Here is a 26,139-nt window from a genome sequence, read left to right as displayed (position 1 = left end):
ATGTAACTAGTTTCTACAAACTCTCAGACATCAGTTCTCTACTCAACCAGAAGGGGGCAGCAGAGCATCTGATAGCTTTAATCTTTAATCTCTCGCGTTGAGTTTCAGGGATTAAAAGGTTGTAAAAACGTCACCGTCAGGAATCCCCACTTCTCGATTACAGCCGATTTATATCCGAGGGCTTGAGTCCAGTTTGGTGCATCTGGCGAGGCTGGCAGCAGCAAATTGTGTCGCAGTCTCTCAGAAAGTGGGAGCTGACAGAGATTAAACCTATTTAATTAAATACATTTCAAAATATGTACTTTAGTACTTTTATTGGAATAAAACAGTCCAACCTCTACTTTTAGTAAAATATTTTTTCATACTGGTACCTGTACATCTATTTCCGTAGAGAAAGTGAGCACTTTTGACACCTCTGTCTAAATGTATGCGGGCAAGGCGGTTAATTTAGCTCCAAAATAAATATTTATTTGGGAGACAATTAAAGATTTATTCAGGAATATTTAGTTTGCAAACTAAATAATTAACTCCCCAACTACCACCCAAATTTAAGCTAACTACTGCCTAACTTTCAAATATTGAATTTAACATATTTGAAATTAAATATTTCAAATTTTCAATTCAAATTTACCTAATTTTTAAGCTTCAAATTAGTTAAATTTGATGCAAAATTTCAAATTTAGTTTTGAATTTTCAAGCTAATCAAAATTCAAAATATTGAATTTGAAAGCTAAATAAAGCTAGATGAATATTTTTCTGGTGGATTAAATATTGAGTTTGGAAATCCACCTGCATAAAAAGAGACAAACCTGTAAAAGGCTTATTGATGATCTGGAGTCGAGAGAGTTTCTGCTTCGACCAGCAAACGGTAAGATCTGCAGCTTTTACTGACAATTTAATCACATTTCAATTTTTATATTTATGTCTTGCAGTTCCTGTTGGGTTGGGGGATCATTTAGTAAAAAGAAATTTGACTTAAAATCTGTGGATAGCAAATATTCTGTAAAAAAAAAAAAAAAAAAGTATTGTGGTGAGGTTCTATTATGACTTGGACAAAGAAAAATGACTGGCCAAGGCCAGAGATCACTTCAGTGAAAGTTATTATGCTTTTCTTCAGGTGAACAAAGAAGAGATGTGCAGAATATGTACAAATGACGTTCAAGGCAGATTAAAAACAGACAGACAGCAGAACCTTCAGTGTGACTTGTCAGGGAGTCTAACTACAGACTGACTCCCTGCGGTGCAGAGCCCTGCTTTTAAAGCCACAAATAAAAAGAATAAAAACTAAATTACTTCTAACTCAACTAAACTCTTAAAGTATACAAAGTAATTATAATAATTAATACTGAGGGAAAAATATAGAAATAAACTTGTGATCAGAAATACAATACTTAATTTAATAGAAGACATTCAATACTTTCTAATGACACAACTTTTGACACTTTTAGATGTCCTGCACATCTAAAAACTGCAGGACATTCACCCTTTAGGACTGGAGTTTGACACATAAAAACGATTAATATCCGATTAACAAAAAATGGCAAATGCAGAATATAAAAAAATATCAAAGAATAAATTGATCCAAATATGAAATCTAGAAAAAAAGGTAAACAAATTAACCAAAATATTCATTTCTAAAATGAAAATAAAATTGATTTAGATTTTTTTTTTTAAAAATAAGTGAATGAAACAAACTAAATGCTTAGTAGATAAAAGTAAACAAAATCAACATGTCATTATAAAAATCCATGAATTGATTCATTCTAGATGGAAAAACAAAACTACATCAACCGATCACATGAAAACACATGAAAAGGTAAAGCTAAATGAAAACAGCATAATCACAGAGGAACAGAATAAACAAATTGCTCTTAATTTTTTGTGTAATCAGAAGAAACAAAAATTGCTGTTTTAAAAGGTGAAACTTGAGAAATTTAGCCAGATTCTTGATTTTGTTTTTCTAACTTTTCCACACACATCTCCTCCTATCACCATCTTTATACCTGCATCTTGTTTAAACAAATTATTTAAATAACAGGAGTATTTGGTATCTTTACTAACATAATAAATAAAGCTGACAGTAATGATTTAATGGAAATCAATCATGGATGTAAAGATAAGAAAAAAGTCATGATAATTCAAAATGTTTGTAATTTTATTTACTAATTTTTTAAATGTATCTGTACAAAATGTATTTCTCTTTGAAATGGTGTACAAAAATCCTTCATTTATCATAATCAATCACTGTAAATGTGAATTTGCCATGCACACTAATTAAGAAAAGGGTCTCTTCCAGTGTTTTGGCAACTTTTATTATGAAAATACAATAACAGAGAGACAATAAATGAACTCCAGGCTCTGCTGTGCCTGAACTGAGGAAAACATGTTTTTTTTTTGCACACACAAACAGCTCTGTTAAACTGGGACCTGTCTGTTTACAAAAATTGCCTCCCCGTCAGTCCCACAGACCAGACACTGGCCGAGCACGTCCAAGCTGTTCACAGACAGCGTCTGGCTGGGCAGCATGTGCGTCGTCTCCAGCCGGGATTTACTGGAGTCTCCATGGAGCCAGGCGCTGATGATGGACTGGTTACCTCCGGCGGGCGCCATGGCGCTGCGGGACGTCATGCTGCTGTTCCTGCCGCCTGGTGATAAACAGAAATACAACATTTTACTGTAAGAATTTTAAATGTGACCTAGATTACTGCTGATGTTGCAGTACAGATATAAGCCAGTGTAAAATATTGTCTGATAAACTCAACAGTCAAATAGCATCTCTATTTTTACATGTGTAAACATTCTTTAAGAAAGTGAATGTGTTGTAAGAATATACAGTGTTTAGAAAAGCTCAAACACCCAAGAGTCAATTCTGATTTCTGTTTACTATATTTCAAAGAGAAGACATTATAAAATAATATATTAATTAATATGAAAAGGTTCCCTGCTTTGTTTTTTGTGAAAAATCCTGTCCTTCTTGTTGCAATAGAGCTGAAACGATTAATCGTAATGAATTGATTGTTGAAATAATCGCCAAATAATTTAGTAATCAATTAATCATCTGTTTTTGTTTTGTTTTTAATATTGGATGAGATAAGCTTAAGTGGATTGATTAAATATCTGCAGAATGTGTAAAATCTGATTAGCCAATTTATCATCAGAGCAATAAATAGAATACCAAATAATTGCTAGCTGCAGCACCAACACTGATAATCTTCAAATTCTGGTTAACAGCCACTTTTATCTCTAGGTTTTTGTGCAATATTAATTGCCAACATGGATACACAGGTGATCATATATTTTCACTACATATAAATAAAAGCACAGAATACGCCCTAATTCCTGGCCCCGTATATAACAATCCTAAAAGACACTCACCTTGTAAAAAGGAGGGCATTTCGGACGGGGAGGAAGTCTCCCAGTGCAGCAGTGATCCATCCTCTGAACACGTGAACAGGTGATCGGGGTTTGTAGGGTGGAAGTGAACCTCCCACACTGCTCGCAAAACACAAAGACAGAAAACATCAGCAACATATGCCAAGAAGGGATGCAAGTCATCAGTAATGTGTTAAGTTGATTGATTCTATCTATACTCTAACAATTAACTGATAAGTGGGCATTTTCTTAAAAACTTGACCTTTTTATTAAATCAAGAGACTCAACCATCTTTCCATACCATAATTGTTCATTATGCTGAATAAAAAAAATAAACATCATTAAATTTTAACATTATTTTGTGTTAGCAGCCAAATTACGAAGATCTAAGCGCCCGTTATAAGGTAATCAATTGGAAGTAATTTTAATCTAATAAGCCAAACTTAATGCCTAATAAGCTTAATGCCAAGTGCTTGAAATTTTTAAATAATGTGAAAAAGAATCCTACTTTCAGCTGAGTGTGCCTCCATGAGAGAGAAGGGCATGTTTCCTTGTCTCACATCCCAGACGCAGAGCATTCCATCCTGGCCTCCTGTCGCCACGATGTGCTGCTGGTTTGGATGTCTGTCAACACAGTATAGAGGCACTCGATCTCTCGACCTGGTTGAGGAAAAGAACAATGTCTAATCAGAAGCAAATAAAGTAGAATAAAAAATAGTTAGTCCGTAAACTCTCTTACAAAGATAGAATCTGTGATGGCGAGTTGCTCTGCTGCCTCAAATCCCACAGCTTCAGCTGGCCGATGGAGTTCACCGTCAAAACCTCTGTTGTCCTCAGGTAAGTCACAGCATGAAGCGTGCTGCTGTCTGCGTTCTCTAACACAGGTTGAGCAACAGAATAATTAGCAGCTTCCTCCTAACTCATCGCTGGGTTTCAAAAGAAAAGGCCATTGGGACTGAAAGTGGAGCTGGGTGATAAATCGATTTTAATCGGTTCATTACATTTTTTATTTTTTGGAAAATTCGGATCTTTTTTTCTCCACCAATTCCCTCCCTCGGTTTCCATAGTTCAGAGTGAAGTCGATGGCGGCCATCTTGCTTGACAAGCATGTTTTACAGCTTTTATTCATTTGGATTTTGAATTTAAGTCAACTCTATCACAGAATATTAGGGCCAGGCTAAGAGTTTTTTATTATACACGAATAAAGTCACAATATTAGGAGAATAAAGTAGTAATTTTATCAGAACTCCAAAGCAAAACATTTTAATGAGGGATGCTCAGCATTTTGTGAAGTTATAATAATGAATTGGCTTCACAAATAAGGAAAGACTTTATCCTTTAACGCATCAGCATCAAATTATTATGAGTATCAGGACTTTAAAATGATCGAGCAACGACTTTTACGTCAGATCCTTAGAAGAAAGCTTTTGTCCTCATTAATACAACTTTTTTTCTCGTAATTTTAAGACGTATTTTCTAGCGAAATCGCATATTTTTTCTGCCTTTATTCTCATAATTAAACAAAACTCCTCATAGTCTGGCCCTAAAACTCTGTCATATAACCAACAGAAGGGACGATGGAAGTGAAAGACACTTTTTGAAAACATTTTCTGTCATTTATAATTTCTTTTTTAGAAAGAATTTAAAAAAATCTTTTTTTTTTATTGGATCTAGTATGAAAAAGATCTGAGATTATATTTTTGAACGATAATGCTCAGTCCTATGTAGGAGTTTAATGTTCTCACCAATGACACGAACCACTCCTTCCTGGTCAGCTCTGAACACAATAATCCTCCCGTCCTCACCGACCGTTACAATTTCAGGACTGTTGCAGGCGACTCCAGTGCTGGGAGCGTTGTCAGACGGGTAACGGTGGGCTCTAGCCCAATGCTTACAAATGGACATTGTCTGCAAATGTAAAAAAATGAATATTAAAGATGCTACAACTTCGTTGCAAGGGTTCATCCAACATGCTGTTCTCATAAATACACCTTGTGTGTCTCGAGACAGTCCAGCCTTTGGAGAACGTACACAACAAATTATGTTTCACTGCTGAAAATGTGAGCATATCTGACTGCACCTGACTGTTTTGATCCTGGCGGAAGATGGCGACTGCTCCTGTAGACGATACTGTGACGATTCTCTCTTGGTCCAAAAACTAGAAGAAAGTTGAAGTTAAATGAAGTAACTTTTCACTGGAAAGTAATCCGTAAATCCTCCAATTTAAAGATCACAACATGTTTCTTGCAGTTGTCTAACCTGGAGGTCAAGAACATCCCCGTCGTGCTTATGTTCACAGATGAGCTGCGGGTCTCCTTCAAATCCATCTTCCAGACCAGAACTGCCTAGATTCCCAATAGACCAAACAGAAACCTTGTTCTCCTGTCAAAAATAAACAAACCAAAACACAAATTAGGACTAAAACAATATTCCAAGCAATGTTTAGTACTGTAATATTGTTATAAGATAGAGAAAAGTTTTCATACAGTATCAGAAATTACAAAGATGTATGAATATACATCTAGCAACTTTGCAGCAAACAAAGTACACGATACTTTGATCGATACAAAATGCAAATATGAATAAGTAACAAAGAACAAACATGGTTAATGTTGAATTTGACTTTATTAAAACGGCTGCTAACCTCGTTGTCCCAAGATCCAGTCGCAAATATATCGGGCTGCTGCAAAGACGAATACGAGACTGGACGCCATCTCGTCTTGCTGATTTTCTGAGACACGTATTTAGCACTTTCCATTGAAACACACAGTTTCTAATACTTAAAAATATCTTTTTATTATTCTAATTACTGAAGTTAGCTTAGCTTTACGTAAGCGCCCGCTGTTTTGTACGCAGCTACGGTGGCGCAGGAGGTTCAAACGTAAAACTAAGCTTTTTCCCCCCATGCGTCCATGAAGCTTTACGCCACCTAGTGGTAAACCGTTGTGTGACTGCGGCAAATCTCACTGTGACAGAGCAATGTGGCTTTAATGCCTCTCAGCCAACACTGCTTTTGATGCACATTCAAATAAATCAACCGTTAACAGAAATGACGCCGTTTTCTGTTCGGACGTGTCTCTGAAAAGGCGCTAAAACTCATTTGGATGTCCGGTGACGTATCCGCCGCTCCGCCGTCTCCTTTGGAGGTTGTCAGCTTCATTGGCAAAACCGTTGGCGCAGGCGCGGCACTGACAGCTGCTGTCTACTTACTCCGCAAAGTCTGCTTGATAATGGCGTGGAAATCAGGAGGAGCCAGCCACGCAGAGCTCGTTAACAATCTCCGCAGTAAGTCCGAATGCATGTGAGAGCGGCAGCGCCGTCACCTTGTTACCGACTGGTCGCCGTAAATCGGTGCACTTCGGAGGCTTGGAGTTAGCACGGGGATCAGCGTAGCTAAGCTAGCTGGTTGCTAAGCTGTTTGTTGACCTACCGTTACCCCTCTCCCCACCCCTTTTCCGCAAACCACGTTCACGTGTGGAACAGATTCGCGCCCATGTCTTTGCAGGACAAGAAAACAAACCAAAAATGTTAAATATTCCCTTCATTTTGTGCAGTGTGATCTTACACAGCTAAAGTCTCGGGGAAACGTTAGCTTAGCCCGTTAGCCGTATGTGCGTCATTTGGGATTGTGCAGCCCTGCCCACCCTCATTGATGTCTGAATCTTTGACTGCACATCCATGTGAATGACAGTGACAGCTGTAAATGTCACGCGAGTTTCTAATGCACGATTTAAGAAAGGGAAATGCAGTTTTCTTTCAAATTTGCGGCAGATAATTGGTTAGCACTATGCAAAGGCACCGAGTCACTCATCACTACTTAGCTTAGCTTTTTTTTTGTTTGTTTTTATAAATGTAGAATACTTTTTCTTGATCTTATCAATAATTTTCCGCCACAATTTTATGTCTTAACGCCCAGACTGTAGCATAGACATACATTTGACTCTATTTAATTAATTTCACAATCAAAAATAAACCATAAATTACTATATGCATTTTTTTTTACAGAATTTAAGTTGCAAGAGATATTGTCAATGTTCTGTCTTTATTTTGGTTAAAATCTATGACTGCGATTGACTTAAAATATTTCTGTTATTCAGCCAAACATGTTATATTTACTTTATACTTTATATATTTACTTTTAAAAACAAATAAAACATGTTTTGTTTTGATTTTAAAAAACCCCCAACAAGAACCAGCTTGATTCTTTTTAAATTAAATCCTGAAATAAAGATATAAATTATTTATAATTTCTGAGGTTATGTTGGGTAAACATGTATGTGCCCATGTTTCAGATCAATTTTTGTATTTATTTTTTTTGTACATATCGTTGAAAACATTAGTTAGTTGTTTAAAAAATTCTACTTGCCCTCCTGTAAATAAAAATAGGAAGAAAACTTCAGCTTTTGCTTTGCTTTTTTTTTTTACACTATTCCCCATAAGTTTGGTGACAGAAAATAAATTTCCAGGTTACCATTTAGTTTTTCTAAGCAAGCGAAAGTATGATGACCTTATTTCAGCCAGCTGTGTCACAACAAATGTGGGATGGACAATTTTCTGCAACTCCATGCTGCATAGAGCAAAAGAAATAGTAATTTTTTAGTGCTATGTTAAGTGGCTTAAAAAAAGTTAATGTAAAAGAACTGGACTGAAAATAAGCTTTATCTGAAAGAAAGAAATTGTTCAAGCTCCTGTGGCTTTTATTACTTTTCCAGCTATAATAAAACTGGGACTGATGCAGTTCTAAGTCCACTGTGATCAAGTCTGCTGTCATCAGTAATAAAGTCGGTAGAAAACTTTTCCCTGACATGTTTTTCACACTCGTATAGTAAATGACATCAGGATATCTTCCGACTTTGGTTTGCAAGTCTACTTTCACTATTTAATATCTCACCAGGTCTATTTATATTCCACTCTCTCCAGGATATTGTTGCACTTCAAGCTGTTTGCCATTAGCTGCGGGTTTTGAAGGGATAGAAATGATAGAGATGTAGATGTTTTTTAATTGGCTGTGCTTACAGTAAATAGAAGTTTGGTTTGCATTTTCTGTAGTTGTAAACAAAAAGCAGCGTCTGCCGGATTTGACTTTTATAAAAACCCAGTAATTGAATCAAGATGACTATTTATTTTGACTTTCTTGGTATTTGTGCTCGTTTCTGTCGTACACTGACCTATTTAGGCACAAATGGGGGAAATTTAACCCTGAATTAGCATTAGCATAATGTGCTTTAAAACAGGTCACACGTAGAGCGCATACTAATTTACTTTCTCTGTAAAGGTTGTTTTCAAACTGGAGTCATTTTATTGAGCCGGTTTACCACAGCGAATGTAATACACGGCTCCTAAACTGAACGTATAGCTGTAGATCAGTGTTGAATTCACGATGTTCTGGAAACAAAAAACAAACAAAAGAAGCAGATTTAAATAAATAAAGAGAAATGGAGAATGAGCCAAAAACAGCTTGAAGTGTGGCTTTATTTGCAATTTAGGTTTGAGCAGTTTGTCGTAGGTGTCCATGTAGCAGCTTGTGCAGATTGTGGTTGTTGTGTCCTGAAGTGGCGCGTAGCTGTGAGGGTGAGGAGAGCGAGTAAGGAGAAACTGGCTGCAGTTGGCTTTCCCTGCTGCTGGCACAAGATGCTGCAGGAACCAGTGATGAAGGATTATAACATGAAGGGAAAAAACAAACATATTTCTAGAGTCATTTGTAGAAATCTATTCAGGGAGATTTGCTACCCATGTGTTACTTATAGAGATCTTTAACTATTCTGATAGTTTGTGTCAGATTTGTCTATTGCAATAAGTAATAAATCAATTAATCACGTTAATCAATTTGCATGATTTATCATTTTTCTTTTTCTACCAAAAACTGAATGACTAAAGTCTTCGGTCTGGTGTTTTCGTCTCTCTCTTTTTCTTTTCTTTTTTTTTAAAGAAAATTACATTTACAGAGACTTCATAATTCATTTCATTTGTTATTTTGTTTATTAATTTTGGATATTTGAAATGTCTTCCAGCTCCAATGAAAGTTGGGAGCTGGAAGACATTTGTGTTGTTGCATCATTATTCTTCCATTTTCGTTATATTAGTTGAAAATGGTCTGAAAACCAAATTAATATCGTTTATCGTGATAAATTCAGGGACACAAACTCTCTCTCTTCCTCAGAAAATGGCATTATTAAATCTGACAAGGTGTATGAAGTCATGCTGTCCACGGACAGAGCACATTACTCCAGGTGTAACCCGTACATGGACTCGCCGCAGTCAATAGGTGCGTCCTCTCCTGCCATCATTTTGTCCACTCTTGTTTCTGAGGGATGAACTAACAGAACCTGTGCTTCTCTCTCAATCCGAAGGCTACCAAGCTACCATCAGCGCCCCACACATGGTACGAGCTCTGGATGTTTCCACACTCTCTGATCCACAACTTTGAACACGTCTATTAGATCACATGATCTAATAGAAACAGAAAAGGCTAGAAACGTTTCTTGTGTCGGTACATTGTGTTTATTTTGGGTGAAACTAAGAGTCCACTGCACTGAACCTCATTGCAAACCTGCTGGTTATTCCACCAAATATTGGTTCCTGAACTCTTCCCGAGTTAAAACATTAGTATTATTGTTTCTAAATGAATATAAACTTGTTTTCTTTGCATCATTTGAGGTCTGAAATAACTGCATATTTTTTTGTTATTTTGACCATTTCTCATTTTCTGCTAATAAATACGAAGTTTTTGCTTTGAATTCCAGAGACATGTTGTCAGTAGTTCATAGAATAAAAGAACAATGTTCATTTTACTCAAATATACACATATAAAAAGTAAAGTCAGAGAAACTGATCATTTTAAGTGGTCTCTTAATTTTTTCTAGAGTTGTATCTCGAATTATTATTATTGTTTTATTTAAGAAGAAGCCAGGCAGCTAAGTTAACTTGATTCTGGTCATTTAAGTTAGATAATTTTATGCACAAACTCCATTTTCATTTAAATATAAACTGATAGTATTTGAAATAAATGTTTTATTTGCCTAAACTGTCTTTTCCTCTTCAAACATAATCACTAGAGTCTAGTGTAGTAAAAGTGGTGTAGAAAAATTGGTATCGAATTGAAGGAATCGAGTTTCTAGACACTGAAAGATTTGCATCTCTAATGTCCCCCTTTTCTTCTGCTACATTTATCAGCTTGTCAGACAAAAGAAAAAAACGGTATCGGCCGGTCAGGCTTTTTAAATATTGCTGAAAACTAGTGTCAGTCTAGTGTTGAAGCTCACCACTCCCCTGTCTGTTTCTGTTTTGTTTTTCTGGACGCTTCGTTCTCCCAGCATGCCTATGCACTAGAGCTCCTACACGATCAGCTGCATGAGGGAGCCAAAGCTCTGGACGTCGGCTCCGGCAGTGGAATCCTGTCCGTTTGCTTTGCACGAATGGTGAGCCACACACAGGACGGGTAAACACAAGCAATTTCTCTCCGGTAGCTTCGTGATTTTTAGCACGCAGCTTTGTAACCCAACCAATCACAGTAGAATGGTGTGAAATGGTTTTAGTGGTTTGTGATTCCTGTTTGAACTGAACCTGTTCTGTGCTCCCCAGGTAGGCCCTAAAGGTAAAGTTATAGGAATCGATCACATCAAAGAGCTGGTAGACGATTCTATAAACAACGTGAAGAAAGACGACCCCAACTTGATTACATCAGGCCGAGTCAAGCTAATAGGTGAGACATGGTGGACGACAGATACGTTCTGGATTCATTTCGTCATGTTGCAGCTCGAATCGTTTCTGCTGCTCTTGCTCTTCACCGATGCAGGATGGATTTGCTCAACACAGAGTCTGCAGCTCTAAATAATTCAGCAGTGAGTACTTTCACCATCTCTGCAGGAGGGTGAAAGTGCAGCTGCAGCCGGGTCCTTTGGGTTTCAAGTGCTTAAACAAATCAGATTTCAGCTATACCAGCAAGTGGCATGTATAGAAATAAAAAATATGATGTATACCACAATACAATGAGTTAAAAATAAACATTATTAATTGTTTGATAAACTTGCTTAACACTGATTTATAAAATTTTGATTTTAAAATTAATTTTGATAAAACGGAATGAAAACTGGAGCGATTATAGTTGTAGTTGAGATAAAGAATGTATTTCTTTCTTCTGCATTCTCTGTTGAAGCTAACAATTATTATAGTAATCGATTAATCGATTTATTGTGATGATCGGAAAAAACTGGCCCATTCTGCAGAATCCCTACGAACCACTCAAGCCTTTTTTGCACTGCTAGAAAAGATGCAGAAAATCAATTTTATTCCTCTTTTAAATAAGAAAATAAAAATGTACTGTAATATTCCATTACTTTATTTATAGTAATCTTAAAAAATACTTCTAACATCAATATTTGAAAAGCTCAGCCTTTTATGACATCAGTGCAGTGTACGGCTGATGTCTGGATTAACAGATTAATAATTATAAAACAAAAGGTGATTAATAAGAGATTTTTTTTGTCAATTTGAACCACATGAAGCTAAAAATGCCACATCCTGTTATAATATGAAAACATCCTCTCTGGATGTATTTACAGACAGGATTGTTTTTTATTTTTATCTTAAATGCAAAATATCCCCTAATGTTGTTTTTGGTGATTAAATAGCCCCTTTTTTATTAAGTATACTCAATTTAACAATTAATTGATTACTAATTTAGCTGCTGATTATTTCAATAATCGATTTATCACGATTAATTTGATTAATCTTTTCAGCCCTAATTGTCTGTGTTGAATGTTTCCACCATTATTTTAAGAATAAGTCACATTGTTTGTCCAGTTTATGATTTACAAGTGTTAGATGATTAAAGATAAAACATGTGGTGTTGTCAGCGACTGACTGTCGGTGTTGTGGTGAGTCTGGTAGCCTGATTTCCTGCTGCGTTTCTTCCAGTGGGCGACGGGAGGATGGGTCACACAGAGGAGGCGCCGTATGACGCCATCCATGTTGGTGCAGCAGCTGCCACCGTCCCCCAAGCTGTGAGTCATTCTGGCTCCTTCATCCTGCTGAACGTCAGGCTCTCACTTTAGTTTAAACAAATGAAAACCGTCTAAAAAAGAAACAAAAAGCAGAGTTGCTGTTTTAAAGTAGAGATTTTATCCTGTTTATCTAATTTTGATGACATGCTCGTTTGTTTTTTTTGGTAGATTCACTGCTTTACCACAATAAACTCCAGCAGTATAAAGAAAATGTTTCAATAAGAAATATATATATATATATGTATATATATATATATATATATATATATATATACTAAAGCTGGGTGATAAGTCGATTTTACCGATTAATGAATTTTTAGTTTTTGAAAATTTAAGTTTTTGAAAATATCAAAAAAACTTTTCACCAATGCACTCAGTTCAGAGTGATGTCAGCTCGCTCAATGCTGCCATCTTTTTGCAGTTATTTTCACTTGTGGGTGGAAACGTTGATTTGGCGGCTTGGCCAACAGCAGCTTATTTGGATTTAAAGTGACAGAGACTTTAAAACGGCTCATATTGAAAGGAGCTCAAAAAAGACAGAACTGGCTAAAATCTCATCATCTCAGAATGACTTTGTGCAAAAAAATGTAACGCTTTTTTGTATCGCCCGTAGACCGAACATGTAACATAAAGGACACCTTTAGGTTGAATTTTAGTAGGGCTGCATAATTTTATCGATCCTACAATATTTATTGATTTTTCATCTGCGAGTATCAATACTTTAAATCCTACTTTGAGTTTTATGTCAAATCCACATGAATTAAATGACAGCTATCACATATTTTTTATCCAGTGTACATTAACAATGACATGTAATGAAATAAGTTACAATTAATTAAATAATGAAATGAAGTAGATAAATTACATTATCTAGTGTAAGAGAATAAGACAAAAAAGGTTCATTTTCTGCATAACCAAATACACAAAGCCACAGAATTAACATTTAAACAAAGTGTTTAACAAAAACACCTTTTACACCCATTTTACACCATCAGTTCAATTAATCCAAGTCTATTAAACAGTCACAAAATGTCACCAAAATCACTCTGTCCCCTAAATTCTTTCAGAAAATCTTAAAAGTGTATGGAATCGTATTGTTTGCTGAATATGATGATATATATCGCATTGTGAGCAGAATATCGTGTATCGTATTGTATCGTGAGATTAGTGTATCGCTACAGCCCTAGATTTTAGACTGTCTTTGTTTAATTTTTTACTCAAGTTTCTTTGACTTCTGGTTGGGAATGTTCCTTTTTGGCACAATCTGCTGTTTTAAAGATGTAGACACTAAATAATTTAGTTTCACTCTCAGTGACTCAGAACTGGGATTCAAATCTGATTGGCTGACTTAGTCGTATACAGTCTCAAAACGGACGAACCAAAGCAGATTTGAACTTTCAGAATGCCTTGTTACTGCTTTTTCATTATTATTTTTTTTTAAGAATAACCACACTGACGCTCTTCTCACCTGCCTCTTCAGCTTTTGGACCAGTTGAAACCCGGCGGGCGTCTGATTCTCCCAGTCGGCCCGGCCGGAGGCAACCAGATGCTGGAGCAATACGACAAGATGGAGGACGGCAGCACCAAGATGAAGCCCTTGATGGGGGTGATTTATGTGCCTTTAACAGACAGAGACAAGCAGTGGTCCAGGTGGAAGTGACTTCCTTCTCCCCCTCCTCCCTCTCTCTCCTTCTCACAGTGGCAAAGGTGAAATGGTGTGGCTTGGAGCAGGCAATGGAGCACAAGAGGCTGCATTTTGCTGCTTGATGACATTATTTGCTTCTTCCATACCATGCCAACTAGCTGCACGTTTCCCCTTTTTTTGTTTAACACTTTTTTCACCCACTAATCTGGTTTTATCTTTTTTTTTTTTTTTTTCCTGTTTGGAACCAAAATGTTATGGTGCTAGAGGTGCTTAAAGCATGATTAGTTAGTTGATTTGGTTGCCTACTACCCAATAAAAGCCGGTTTAATCATCTTCTCTGTGGGATGTGGCCTCAGACCGGCTGCTGTTTGACACTTAATCTGATCGTCCTGCATGCGGTTCTTCACGGTTTGCATGACAGGTTGGTGTTTCCTCTCATGTTCCTGCTCTAACGTTCACGGTCTGTCTTTCACAGGGATGAACTCTGAATAAGAAGACGAGCCATAATCCACCTTTAAGTTTGAAACCTGGGGAAAACTCGGATGGCATCAGCAAGCCTTGATATTTTGTTTCAAGCATTATAAAACATGCTTTATTTTTATTTTTTTTTTGTTCAAGACAAAAGAGGGACTGGAGAAATAACACTGACAGCTCTTAAAGGGCTGCAAGGAAAAGACTGCTTGAAGCTCCATGCAGAAATATTCAAGATGGGCTTTTTGTTTCTTTTTTTTTCCAGGCCTCCATCTTTTGGTTAATTTAATTTTAACTGCTGGGGTTTTTTTGGTTTTTTTATTGCAGTCGGGTGTTTTTGCATTACATTTCAGCAGGGTCTAAGCTGAATGTACGAGGAAAGCAGAACAAAAACACCGGAGACTTTTAGATAATTCACCTAGCTACAGCGTGTGTGTGTGTGTGTGGCTCATCTAACTGTAGATTTTTCTGCTAGAATATAAGCTTGTTTTCCCCTCAAACCCCTTCCAGCAGTATTAGAAAACACGAACAACACCGTGACTGATGTGCAGAACCGTTGGGTCACGTATGAAACACTCAGCTCTCTGGATAAACTTCAGAAACAGCACCTAACTCACCAAAACGCATGCAGGTACAGGGCTGCGCTTCCCACCAGGTGACGTGTCGTTTGCTGCCGCTGGTCTCCAATTCCGACGTGTTCGGTCACTAACTGGGAGAGTCACTGCTTTGCCAAAATAAACTTCAACAATATAAAGCAAATGTCTGTTTTCTTGGAGAAAAAAAAGAATAATACACAAAAAAAGCACATTTTATTTAGAGGGGTTGAAGTGGTTGATTATATTTGGCTTTCACAATATCTGGAATGGGATATAAAAATAAAGAGATGTTTATGTTTTTCTTGCAGTTCGTTGTTTTGTGTTTTTCCCCAGTTAATGCAGGTAGGAACAAACTGCAGGTTTTACAGAGTTAATTTTGTAACATTTCATTGTTCCAACTTGCACAATTTTACAAACATAACAAAATCTCTCTAAACCAGTCTTAATGACTTTTGCTAAAAATTAAAAGGTGCTAGTTAGCATTTTTGAACACATGTATATCAATAATAAAAGTACATTTTCAACCATTTTGTCCCAGTGCAGTATTACACTAAAATAAGTCGTTATATGTTTTTCTTAATATACTGGAATCAATCTGCTTTTCAAAAAAGATATCTGTCCTCTTATGTTATCTTTATTTTAAATCCTAAAAATTGAGATAAAATGCTGGTTCTTTAGAAATTACTCATTTGTAAAGTAGATATTTCTCTAAAAAGTTATTTCAAAAAGTCGTTTGACAAATGTTTGTAGGATTTTGCAAAAAATGTGCAGAACCTTAAATAAATTGGTTTTCAGAAATCTCAAAGTTTACTTAGAATTCTGCAAAATTCTTAATATTTATGTAACATTCAAATGTTCATTTATATCTGTGTTTGTGAAATATATTTTTTGTTTACAGATATATTAACGTTTTAGTATTTTATTTACACATGCCTGTGTAAATAAATTTCCCAGCAAGAAAAGACAAATTAATACAAATAACCACAATATTGTAAAATTCCTTTCCTTGGGGTACTTTTATTTTATTTAATTTATTTAAAACATTAAATAAAATCAAATATGTTCATAATGACTTATCACCAAAAGAAAAACATGCTGTAACGACAGGAAGATCCGCAGGACATGATATGGCTTAACCGATTCGCACTCGAACAGGATTTACGGATGGTAACCATGGTTACCAGGCACTCAAAATACTCGTCTTTCATTCAAGCTAGCTGTGTTAACAGGTGCAGCACAAACATGGCACATTAGTGACACCTAGTGGCAGAAATGGCGTTTTGTGCCAGACTTGCAGGAGGAAAAGCTGAACAATGTCTGATATGTCGTTCGGTTTAATCACGGGGACTTTAAACAGCAAACAATACATCTTTACTGATTTATAATTAGATTTTTGTAAGGGCAGCAGAGAGTGTAGTTGTTTAAATCTGAGACGAAGCGCTAACAGCTTCCTAGGCTACAGATACATGCCGTTGATGAGGTAGTCTGACTCCTCGGTGGTGAGAGGTCGCGCTTTCTTTAGCTTGTGACGAACGAGTCTCAGACGACAGCCGATCATGAGCAGCAGCAGCGCAGTGATGAGGATGCCGAGCGCCAGAGGAAGAATTGCACCTGAAGGACAGAAAACTAGAACTTCACCTGTAGAGCAGAGAAATTCTAGTTCAAATATGAGCAGAGATAACCGGACTCACCTGACTCCGGGCCTGGCTGTCCTCCTCTAACTGGAAACGGTTTGGAGATTATGTCGCTACTCTCTGCTTGGGTTTTGGAAACTTTAGGCGCATCTTAAACAATTAATACAGACAAGACTTTAGCCAGTAAACTAGAGTTGAATTGATTAATCAAACATATTTCTTTGTAAATACGTTTTAGCTTCACCTGGTATAAATTTACTAAAGAAATGTATTTTAGGTAATCAAATATTTATATTTTTATTTAAAAAAGAACTGAATTATTTGTTTACTTGCATCTTTTAATGTACCTTTAATATTGCATTTAAAAAGGCTTAAATGGTTAAATGAAAAATCTGAAGAATCAGCCATTTTTATCGGATTAATCAATGAATTGTCAGAGTAAATAATCGCGAGTGAACATATATTTTTACCTTTTTCAGTCGGCTTTGTGACGGGGGCAGCTGCACTGGTTGGGCTGACGGCCGAGCCTAAAAGACGACATTAGTGTGAAAATGATTCTTGCGATTAAAAGAAATGAGTAAAAATCAAATGATGCATCTTCTTACTTTTCTGTAAACATTCGCTGACACAGTCTGACTCCTGAAGGAAGTTGTTGTGGTTACCCTGGCAACCACCGTACAGGAAGTGTTTGCATTCTCGGGCCTTTTGGTCGTAGTACCACCGAGGGAAGGTGCCTTTACAGGGACCAACGACCGGATCTGCAGCGCACGGATCTGCAGAAACAGACGCACACGACGTACGTTTCAAATATTGTTTTACATCACCTTGCAAAATACTGCAAAAGTATTAATTTCCTTGAAACGTATTAACATTTTGTCATGTTAAAACCACAAATTCACACGATTTTACTGGGATTTTATGTGATAGAACAGCACCAAGTAATGCAAAATTATTACAAAGAAGGATAAGTATAAACTGTTTCCGTTTTTTATGTATTTCCTTTTAGTTTATGTATTCAGTCCCTGAATCTAGACTTCGAAGAACCAGCTTTCACAGAAATCCCAGCTGGCCTTTGGAATAAACCCCGACCAGGTTTGTGCATCTAGAAACTGCCATTTTGCTAATTTTTCTTTTCTAAATGACTTCCTTTCAATAATAATCTTTATTTTTTTATTTAAAACAAGTATTCTTGGTCTAGTTTCTGGTGCAAATATATTAGTACACTTGAAATACGACAAAACTAACTTACAAGTAACTTTTAAGCGAGAAATATTAACATCTTTTCAGTAAATAATTTCTTAATATTGATGAAAAAGTTCTAGGTATAACTGAAATAATCTGTCAGTGGAACAACACATTTTATTTTGGCAGATTATTTCACTAATAAGAGGTACTTTTTTATAAATATTAAGAAATTATTACTGAAAAAATGTTCCTTTTCCTTGTTTAAAAGTTATCTGGAAGTTAGTTTTGTCTTATTTCAAGTGTACCAAGGTATTTTCATTAGAAACTAGACCATAAATACTTGGTGAGATTTTATTTTTTGCAGTGAACAAAGTGATTATGACACGTTTAACCATCATCAGACCAAAATATATGTTCTCCTCGTCTTTAGCTTCATTCTGTAGAGAACACACTTCAGGCATATAATACGCAGAGTGTGTTAAAACAGCAGTGGTGCAGGCGGCCTTTTGGCCGGTCTCGGTCTAATTCAGGGATCAGATGGCATCAGAGACAGGGGAGCTTTGTTCTGGCACTAAGAAGGGATGCAGGCTAAGAGCTGCTTTCCCAGGGAATGCTGAGTGGTTTGTTGGCTCAGCGGTCGCCTGTAGGCTCCATCTGCTCTCATGTCCACACACAAAAGATAAAGCACTAAGGAGTGCATCCTACTGTTTAGCAAACAAATAACCGGAGTAGACTCATCACATGGATGTCCTTTAACTCGATTATAAACCTTCTTCCTACCTTGGTTAGCAGACGCGCCCTGCTGCTCAGTGAGGCTCAGAGCAGGAACAGCGCTGCTCCCATCTACCGCTGATACGACTGTTTTCCTGGATGCCTCTGGAAGCATGGCGGCACTGTCAGCCTGCTCGGTCCGGGCTGCGGGCCTCTGAGGGCTGGGGGGATTCACCGGGTGGGTCACCGACTTCCGACCACCATCAACTAATAAAAAACCCACAGGGATCAGGTTCTGGGTGTTAGATAAAGCTTTCTAAATCATTTTTATTCAAAGCAGGGATGGAAGTTATTGATTCATGAGTTGATATAAAGTTAGGATAAGATTGATCTAAGGATTAATTGATAAGTGGCCATGTTCTTAAAAACCTGCGCTTTCTCTTCAATTGAGAGTTTAAGGAATTTAAGGAGATTTCGAGTGATTATATTTCAAAACAAAATCGCATAAAGTGCATTTTACATCCCACACTGCGACGGCGTATTAGGGCCAATGTAGATAAAAATAGGGGTAAATTTCCACCAAAAAACTCGGAAGGTTAATTAGGTAGGTGAATTTCATAAATTTTCTAGAAAAAACATGGAAATTTCAAAAGTTGAAACATTTTTGGCTTTTGAATTTTGAAAAGACTAAAAGTTTGAAAAGTTTAACATTTCTGACAATTTGAGATTAATCACAAAATTTCAATTTTGACTTTCGAACTGAAATTTCAGAGTTTTTTTCTAGAAAAGTTTAGTCAAATCTGAAAATTTTCGACTTTTGGAGCTCAGAAATTTCTTTATTTTCTAAAATTTATTTTCCGTTTTTTTGGCAGAAATTTGCTCCTTTTTTTAAATCGGCCCCAATGACTCACTCAGTCGCAGCTCGGTTTAATGAGCACCATTAAGGTAAAAGTTGAGTTTGTGGAGCGTTTATATTTCAAACAGAACCGCACTCCAAACTGGACGGTTTCTCTTTCCTGTTCTAATATTGCTCCACCATCTTTAATCCTATATTAGCTTCAGTGTGGCCCTCTGCTGGATGGAGGCTAAATTACAACACTAAAAGAAGGTCTAAGCAGATGTTATAAGTTAATTGATTGAAACTAATTTTAATTTTATACAACATTAACTGACTATTCATCATAAATCGATTAATTGTTTGCATCTCTAATGTAAAGGACGAAAATCTGTACAATTTGTGCAGAAGTCTTCGTCAGAGCGGTCGGGACAGTGTTGCCTCCCATCACAGGCGTAGGAGATGTCGATGCAGCAGCCATCATCACACTTGAACTGGTAGTTGGAGCAGTCACCAGTGCAAACTGTGAACACAAACATGATTAAGTACTCGACCTCCCCAACAGTCAGAACCAAAAGTGGAGAAATGTTTGGTGAGCCTTTCACCTTCCGCCTGGTGTTTTGGTGCCAGCACGGTGACAGAGACGTTGTCGGAGCTCTTCTGCCCCGCCGAGTCGGTAACGGTCATCTGGAACGAGTAGACGCCCTCTTGGAGACCGCTGACCTTCAGCAGCCCTGGGTGGGTCGCCTTCAGTGTGCACAACCAAAATAAAGAATGCAAAGTTTCAGACGAGGGATTTTATTGATTAATTCAACTTTTGGGTTTTGAATATTTAATTTGCTGAAAATTGGGATTTTTTTTTAGTTCAGAGTGATGTCATCACGCTGAGACGGCCATCTTGTTTGACAAGTGTGTTTTAAAGCTTCTATAAATTTACGTGAACTCTACAATGGAATATCAGGGCCGGGGGAAGATCTTTCTTTTTAATTACCAGAATAAAGTCGTAATTTAATGAGAACTCAGACACACACACACAAAAATTAATGAGGAATGTTGGGCATCTTGTGACGTTATTCATTACACCGTTTAAGTTTTACAAATAATAGTTGATCTTTTGACACATTTGCATCAAATTATTGTCAGTTGCAGGACGTTGAAACGAGTTGCTCAAGTCAAATCCTGATAATTAACCTTTTTCTCATTAAAACATTTTTTTCTTTTTAAAACAACTGTTTTCTGGTTAAAATTGTTTCATTTTTCTGCTAATACCATGAGTAAATTCTCATAACTGAACAAAAATTCTCGTAGCCCGACCCTAATATTCGTATAACTCACAAAAGGGATGCCTAAATAAAAGCCACTTTTTGAAAACATTTTCTGTCATTTGTAATATCTTTGTTTAGAAAAGAAAGTGAGCAAAAAGAAAAATGGATTAAAATTAGCAATCAGATCTGGTATGAAAATGTCAGACTTTATTTTGAAACCAGTTCTAGTTCAGACATCAAATTCTTATATTGAAAATTTAAATAACCAGTTAGTGGAGCAGATAAAGAATAAAAAAACAAAGGATATAAAGAAAAATAGAAATTTGCTGTAATGTTTTCTCATGTCTTTTCTGTTAAAGGTAAAGAAATAAAAGGACAACAGGAAACGATCTCTAAGGTTCTGGTCACTGAAACCGGCTCATGTTTCCGCTTTTCTCTGGGCGATGTGAATGCATAACCACATCTAATCTCTGTTGATACAGCATGGAAATATGGAGCTGTGCAATCAAGTGAACCGGTTTACTGTAAACCGAGCATCCATGATTTTTATTGCCTCGTGTCTGTCACAACAACAACCTGATCATTCAGTGAAAGAGCAAATATTTGCATCATCTGACTGAGCACAGATCAAGAGAAGGAGCTCCGTGGTTCACCTGGTTCATCAAGATTAAAACTGTATTTTTGTGGAAGTACAAATGTTTTTAAAGATATATCTTCACATAGAACTCTTTTTGCAGTTATTATAATGAACACCATAAAAACACTGAACATTACCAAGTATTTTTTTTGTCTAGTTTCTTGTGCAAATACTAACTTGAAAGTAACTTTTCAGCAAGATAGAGGAGCTGGTTTTAAATTAAAAATTCATTAATATTGATGAAAACGTACGTGAAATAATTTTTTCAATTATGTGTGAAGAATGCCTTGCTAAAAGTGAAATTATCTGCCTACAAAACTTTAACTTTTTCATAAATATGAGCAAATTATTAACTTAAAACAAGCTCCTATATCTTCCTGAAAAAAAAAACAACTTTTTAAGATATTTGTACCAGAAGCTCGACCAGAAATATTTGGTCAGATTTTGTGTTTTTGCAGTGTTTAACCTTTGCATCCTTGCTTGACGTTTTTGTATCCGTTTTGCTGAATTTAGTGACAGATAAAATGTGAAAACAGACCTTCATGTTGACGGCTGTGTCTCCTTTAACAAGAGTCCACTCGTAGTGGGTGATTCTGTGGTCGTCCACGCTGTCCCTGCCGTCCAGGACGGCCCAGTCGGTGGGCAGCTGGATCACCACGTCCTGGCCTGCATCGCTGCGAGGAGGCTCGTCCATTTCTGTGAATTTGACCTGAGGTTAGTCCTGTGATGTTTACGTGTCTGATTTAGGTTATTAAGTTTGACTAAACATTGACCTTGGTTCCTTTTCATAAAGCGTATTAATAACACTCCTGTTTTTGTTCACCTTTTGCTGCATAACTTAATGCCACCATACTACGATATTAAGCTTTGAAGCTAAAATTATGGAGTAGAATATTAGAAGTTTAGACTTTTAATCATGGGTGCACCGATTGCAGTTTTCTGGCTCTTTAAAAACCTGACCTGATTCCGATTTTGGCTGATACCAATTTTTTTAGTCTGAAATGTCATTAAAAGTCGCAATAAAGTCGCTGAATTGGAAACAGTGGAGCGACTATTGTTAATTGCAACCGTGCAGACATGACCCGGTGGGCCGGTCTGTCAGTCAAACTTCTCTCATGGGAGAGCAGAAGAGGACAGCGGCTGATTTTTAGACGTTTGCTGAGGTCGATAAGATCGGTGCAAAAGATCAGCTTCACATTTAAGTATTGGCCAATCACCAATCACTCAGAATTAAAGAAATTGGTGCCGATAAATCGGTGCAGCCCTACTTTTAATCAAACAAAGAAAAGCCACAAGTAAATAGTTTTTAAAGAAAAAAATTACATTTCAACTATATTACACCACTGTACACCACTGATTTCCAGTACAACTCTGAGTCATGTCACCTACAGACGTTTTCTGATGACTCAGCGGTTGTCGGGTGTATAGGGGATGGAGGGGAGGGGGAGTACAGGACACTGGTGGACGGCTTTGTGGAGTGGTCTGAGCAGAATCACCTGAGGCTCAACATTAGTAAGACCAGAGAGATGGTGATTGACTTCAGAAGGAAGAAGATACCTTCACGGCCACTGAAGACCAAAGGGGAAGTGGTGGAGGAGGTGGAGGATTACAAATACCTGGGAGTTGTAATCGGCAACAGACTGGACTGGGCATCTAACACTGACGCTGTGTGCAGGAAGGGGATGAGCAGACTCTATTTTTTAAGGAAGCTGAGATCCTTCAATGTGTGCAGCAAGATGTTGGAGACCTTTTATCACAGTGTTGTTGCCGGCGCCATCTTCTTTGCTGCTGTGTGTTGGGGAAGCAGCATCAGAGCCAGCGACTCTAATAGACTGGACAAAATCATCAGGAAAGCTGGCTCTGTACTGGGACTAAGGCTGGAGTCCCTGGAAACTGTGGTGGAGAGGAGGACACTGAAGAAGGTTCTGTCTATTATGGACAATAAACAGCACCCTCTCCACCACTTTCAGCTAAATCTACACATCTGGTCCTGCTCTCAGCATCCTGATCTCAGACAACAAGTGGACAATCATTAATCCAACCGTGGCACCTTATCAGTGAAATACCAGCTGATAATGTTTAGTTGCAATGTGCTGAGATGCATGGCTGATAGAAAGAGACTTTACTGTAGAATAAATCATATTCTTATTATTAATAGTAAATTTAAACCAAGTTTACAGTGAAAAGGTCAACATTCTGCTGCCATGCGTTACATTGACAAAATAAAACATTTAATATGCAAACAGTTGGTAATGCTTCCTCAGTTGCTAAAAATACTATCAGTGTCTAATAACCTGATTTCCCTTTGAGGAAATAAAAAACAAAATCCAGTAAACAGACAGCATTGTTTGCAGAAAATGGTTAATAAAATGTTTCTATTTTCTAGTAACTAACATGAACCAGAGAACATACAAAAAACAACTTTGGTGTAATTTTCATAAAAATGTAATATCTTTTCACTTCCTAATTGCATCTTTACAGCTTAATTTTAAGTTGACCAGAAACTTTACCACTAATTTAATCGGCTGAATAAAATAGAAACTACAAAGCTTTGAAAAAAATATTCACACCATAGTACAGCCTCAATCTATAATTTATTTTACCATAGTTGAAGACAAAATAGAAAGTAAACTTTTTTAAGAAACAACCTTTTTCTAAATAAAAGTGACTTTTTTTTCCATTATTTTTTTGGATGTTGTACAGCATTTTTTGCTTTTGCTATTATGCAAAACTTTGGGATAAGCTGCAGAAAACAAAACCAAAACTGAACTACGACCTCAGGTGTAGAGAAGGAGGGAGCTGGAAATATTAATTCCAACAATCAGAATGGGAAAACATCACTTCCCAGACTCCAACATCTTTAAATCTTTACCAGACACAAATAAAAAGCGAGCGGCAAAAGCAAAAGAGGTGGATTAGCAATACTCAGAGGTGGGCAGAGTACACAAAAATGTTACTCAAGTAAGAGTAGCACTACTTCCACATATTTTTACTCAAGTAAAAAGTAGCCGTCCAAGAAATTACTCAAGAGCAATAAAATATTTTGTATTGAGTAACTGATCAAATTATCAATCATTTAATATTTAAAATTACATCATCAGACAGATCAAAATATAAAGTTAAGTGGAAATTTTAAGGACAAAAATTATAATAATTCATGTAAGTAGCAAAATATAACAAAACCAGGCAAAAAGAAATGACTAAAGTAAGAGTAATAAAGTTTATGGTAAAAGGTATTGAGTAATTGATCAAATTATTTCAGATTATTATTTCAAAATCCAAAATTATTCATATAAATAACAAAATCAGGCCAAAGATTTTTTTCCCCCAAATCAGTTTCTTTCAATATAAAACTTATAAAACTAACAAAAAATGTGTATGTTGATATTTTTTTGTGAAAACATGTTTGTTTTTCATTCAGTGGAGAACCCAGAAGTTTTACTCCAGAGTAAAAACAGCGTAGTAAAAATATTCCTAAAAGTACATTTAAAAAAAAAAAAGTTACTCAAGTAAATGTAACTATTTACTACCCAACTTTAACAATATTTGAATGTTAACAGCCCTGATAGTCAGCTATATTTAATTTCCTTTTGGGATAAATAAAGTACTTTTAAAAATATAATTGAACCACCTGTAAGCTAACCTTTAACAATGATGTTTTGTTATTAGCATTATAATCCCAAAGAATGACGAGGTTTTATAAAGAAAGCTCCCACCTGGGGTGTCATCCTCGCCAGCTTGCCGGGGCCTCCCGGTGGTTCCGCCGGTGGTTCCGCCGGTGGTTCCGCCGGTGGTTCCAGGCAGGTGCCCCAGCGTGCCGTTCGGAGTCCGGCTGTAGGTGGTGAAGCCTTCCTGCGGAGCGAAGGAGCAGATGTTTTTATTCCTGTAGGTGCAGTTGAACAGGTAACAGCTGAGGCCGTCCGCGGGTCGCCGCAGGTCCTCCTGGACCACCGCCACCGTGCAGTGAGGCTGCGAGCAGCAGGCGTGTAAGCAGTCCCTCCAGGTGTACACCCTGTCCGGGGCCAGCAGGAAGGTGGCTCCCTGCTCGATGGAGGCCTTTGTCCGGATGATGCGCTGCTCCGCGGCGCTGAAGTCGCCTGCGCAGGAGTCACTCACGTCGGCCGCTCTGTATGCCTGGTCCTGCTGGAGCTGCTTCCGGAATTCCTCCAGCAGCTCCTCCACCCCCGAGATTTTAGATTTCAGATCTGATATCTGAGAGGAGCGGGCTTGGACCCGGCCGGCGAAGAGCAGCAGGAAAACACAGGGGAGCAGCAGCCGGGGACGCTGGAGCAGAGCCATGTTGTTGTTGTTGTTGTTCACTCGGTGAAACATCGTCTCTCTCCGCCTCCGGCTGGCCTCCGGCTGGCCTCCCGCTCCTGAGGGGCTCTATCAGCTCCAGCGACCTTCCGACATGAAAAATGAACCAGACGGGCCGATTTAAAACACGACTTTATTGGAAAAACGCCTCTAAATCAGCGGCGGCGGAGGTAACGGCTGTCTCCCGACGATGCTAAAAGTCATCTGCCGTTGTCATGGTGAGGGAGGGTCGGTCGCGAGAGCAGAACGCTGACGTCATACACTGATAATTGATAAACAAATATGGCGACCAGCAATTCACCTGTTGAAGCTCAGTTGTAGTGTATAGTGAACCAAAAGTGACGCGATCTAAATAAATAAATAGTTAAATTAATATTTTAGTCTTCGATAGCTTATGTAAAACTGGATCAAACTAATTTAAGCTAAAATATGTCCATATGGAAATGTATAATGCAATTATTTAATATAT

The 26,139-nt window shown here is 37.3% G+C and overlaps 3 protein-coding genes and 1 long non-coding RNA gene across 6 annotated transcripts; 1 reads left to right on the top strand and 3 right to left on the bottom strand.

The window, feature by feature from the left end:
* Window positions 1-2,290: 2,290 nt before the first annotated feature.
* nup43 (nucleoporin 43) lies at window positions 2,291-6,319 on the bottom strand. Its single transcript, XM_032585030.1, has 8 exons — window positions 6,017-6,319; window positions 5,632-5,754; window positions 5,453-5,530; window positions 5,118-5,280; window positions 4,112-4,247; window positions 3,881-4,032; window positions 3,376-3,492; window positions 2,291-2,645 (listed from the first exon to the last, which is right to left on the bottom strand). Exons 1-8 carry the CDS (start codon window positions 6,128-6,130, stop codon window positions 2,416-2,418), a joined length of 1,113 nt encoding a protein of 370 aa, XP_032440921.1. The 5' UTR covers window positions 6,131-6,319; the 3' UTR covers window positions 2,291-2,415.
* Window positions 6,320-6,337: 18 nt separating this feature from the next.
* Window positions 6,338-15,386, top strand: pcmt (protein-L-isoaspartate (D-aspartate) O-methyltransferase). Of its 3 annotated transcripts, none has more exons than XM_032585033.1 (8): window positions 6,338-6,657; window positions 9,533-9,637; window positions 9,723-9,754; window positions 10,686-10,790; window positions 10,954-11,074; window positions 12,289-12,374; window positions 13,855-13,980; window positions 14,495-15,386. In XM_032585033.1, exons 1-8 carry the CDS (start codon window positions 6,477-6,479, stop codon window positions 14,498-14,500), a joined length of 762 nt encoding a protein of 253 aa, XP_032440924.1. In that variant the 5' UTR covers window positions 6,338-6,476; the 3' UTR covers window positions 14,501-15,386. The 3 variants fall into 3 exon arrangements, with proteins under 3 accessions (XP_032440924.1, XP_032440923.1, XP_032440922.1); XM_032585032.1 differs by having other exon boundaries at window positions 13,855-14,081; XM_032585031.1 differs by having other exon boundaries at window positions 6,339-6,657; window positions 13,855-14,024.
* Window positions 8,827-12,349, bottom strand: LOC116733985 (uncharacterized). Its single transcript, XR_004342150.1, has 2 exons — window positions 12,236-12,349; window positions 8,827-9,006 (listed from the first exon to the last, which is right to left on the bottom strand). It is a non-coding gene; the product is annotated as an uncharacterized LOC116733985 (long non-coding RNA).
* A 569-nt stretch (window positions 15,387-15,955) lies between the features above and the next one.
* lrp11 (low density lipoprotein receptor-related protein 11) lies at window positions 15,956-25,901 on the bottom strand. Its single transcript, XM_032585029.1, has 9 exons — window positions 25,070-25,901; window positions 21,892-22,049; window positions 20,057-20,198; window positions 19,849-19,974; window positions 18,686-18,883; window positions 17,326-17,493; window positions 17,191-17,247; window positions 16,778-16,870; window positions 15,956-16,697 (listed from the first exon to the last, which is right to left on the bottom strand). The coding sequence occupies exons 1-9, from the start codon at window positions 25,683-25,685 to the stop codon at window positions 16,543-16,545; spliced, it is 1,713 nt and encodes a 570-aa protein (XP_032440920.1). The 5' UTR covers window positions 25,686-25,901; the 3' UTR covers window positions 15,956-16,542.
* Between the last annotated feature and the right edge of the window lie 238 nt (window positions 25,902-26,139).

The sequence above is a fragment of the Xiphophorus hellerii genome, chromosome 15 (assembly GCF_003331165.1).
Source record: "Xiphophorus hellerii strain 12219 chromosome 15, Xiphophorus_hellerii-4.1, whole genome shotgun sequence".
In the NCBI taxonomy this organism is placed as follows: Eukaryota; Metazoa; Chordata; class Actinopteri; order Cyprinodontiformes; family Poeciliidae; genus Xiphophorus; species Xiphophorus hellerii.
Note: the sequence above shows the minus strand (reverse complement) of the source record. Positions and strands in the feature narration are given on the sequence as shown.

Excerpts from the sequence above, each read along its gene's own strand:
- pcmt (XM_032585031.1), top strand. The coding sequence starts at position 6,477 with ATGTCCGGTGACGTATCCGCCGCTCCGCCGTCTCCTTTGGAGGTTGTC. Across the intron at positions 9,638-9,722 it reads GGACTCGCCGCAGTCAATAG|GCTACCAAGCTACCATCAGC; the intron begins GTGCGTCCTCTC and ends CTCAATCCGAAG. Across the intron at positions 11,075-12,288 it reads AGGCCGAGTCAAGCTAATAG|TGGGCGACGGGAGGATGGGT; the intron begins GTGAGACATGGT and ends CGTTTCTTCCAG.
- nup43 (XM_032585030.1), bottom strand. The coding sequence starts at position 6,130 with ATGGAAAGTGCTAAATACGTGTCTCAGAAAATCAGCAAGACGAGATGG. Across the intron at positions 5,755-6,016 it reads CTGGATCTTGGGACAACGAG|GAGAACAAGGTTTCTGTTTG; the intron begins GTTAGCAGCCGT and ends TATTTTTGACAG. Across the intron at positions 2,646-3,375 it reads AATGCCCTCCTTTTTACAAG|GCGGCAGGAACAGCAGCATG; the intron begins GTGAGTGTCTTT and ends GTTTATCACCAG.
- lrp11 (XM_032585029.1), bottom strand. The coding sequence starts at position 25,685 with ATGTTTCACCGAGTGAACAACAACAACAACAACATGGCTCTGCTCCAG. Across the intron at positions 22,050-25,069 it reads TGGCGAGGATGACACCCCAG|AAATGGACGAGCCTCCTCGC; the intron begins GTGGGAGCTTTC and ends TCAAATTCACAG. Across the intron at positions 16,871-17,190 it reads CACAAAGCCGACTGAAAAAG|ATGCGCCTAAAGTTTCCAAA; the intron begins GTAAAAATATAT and ends TAATTGTTTAAG.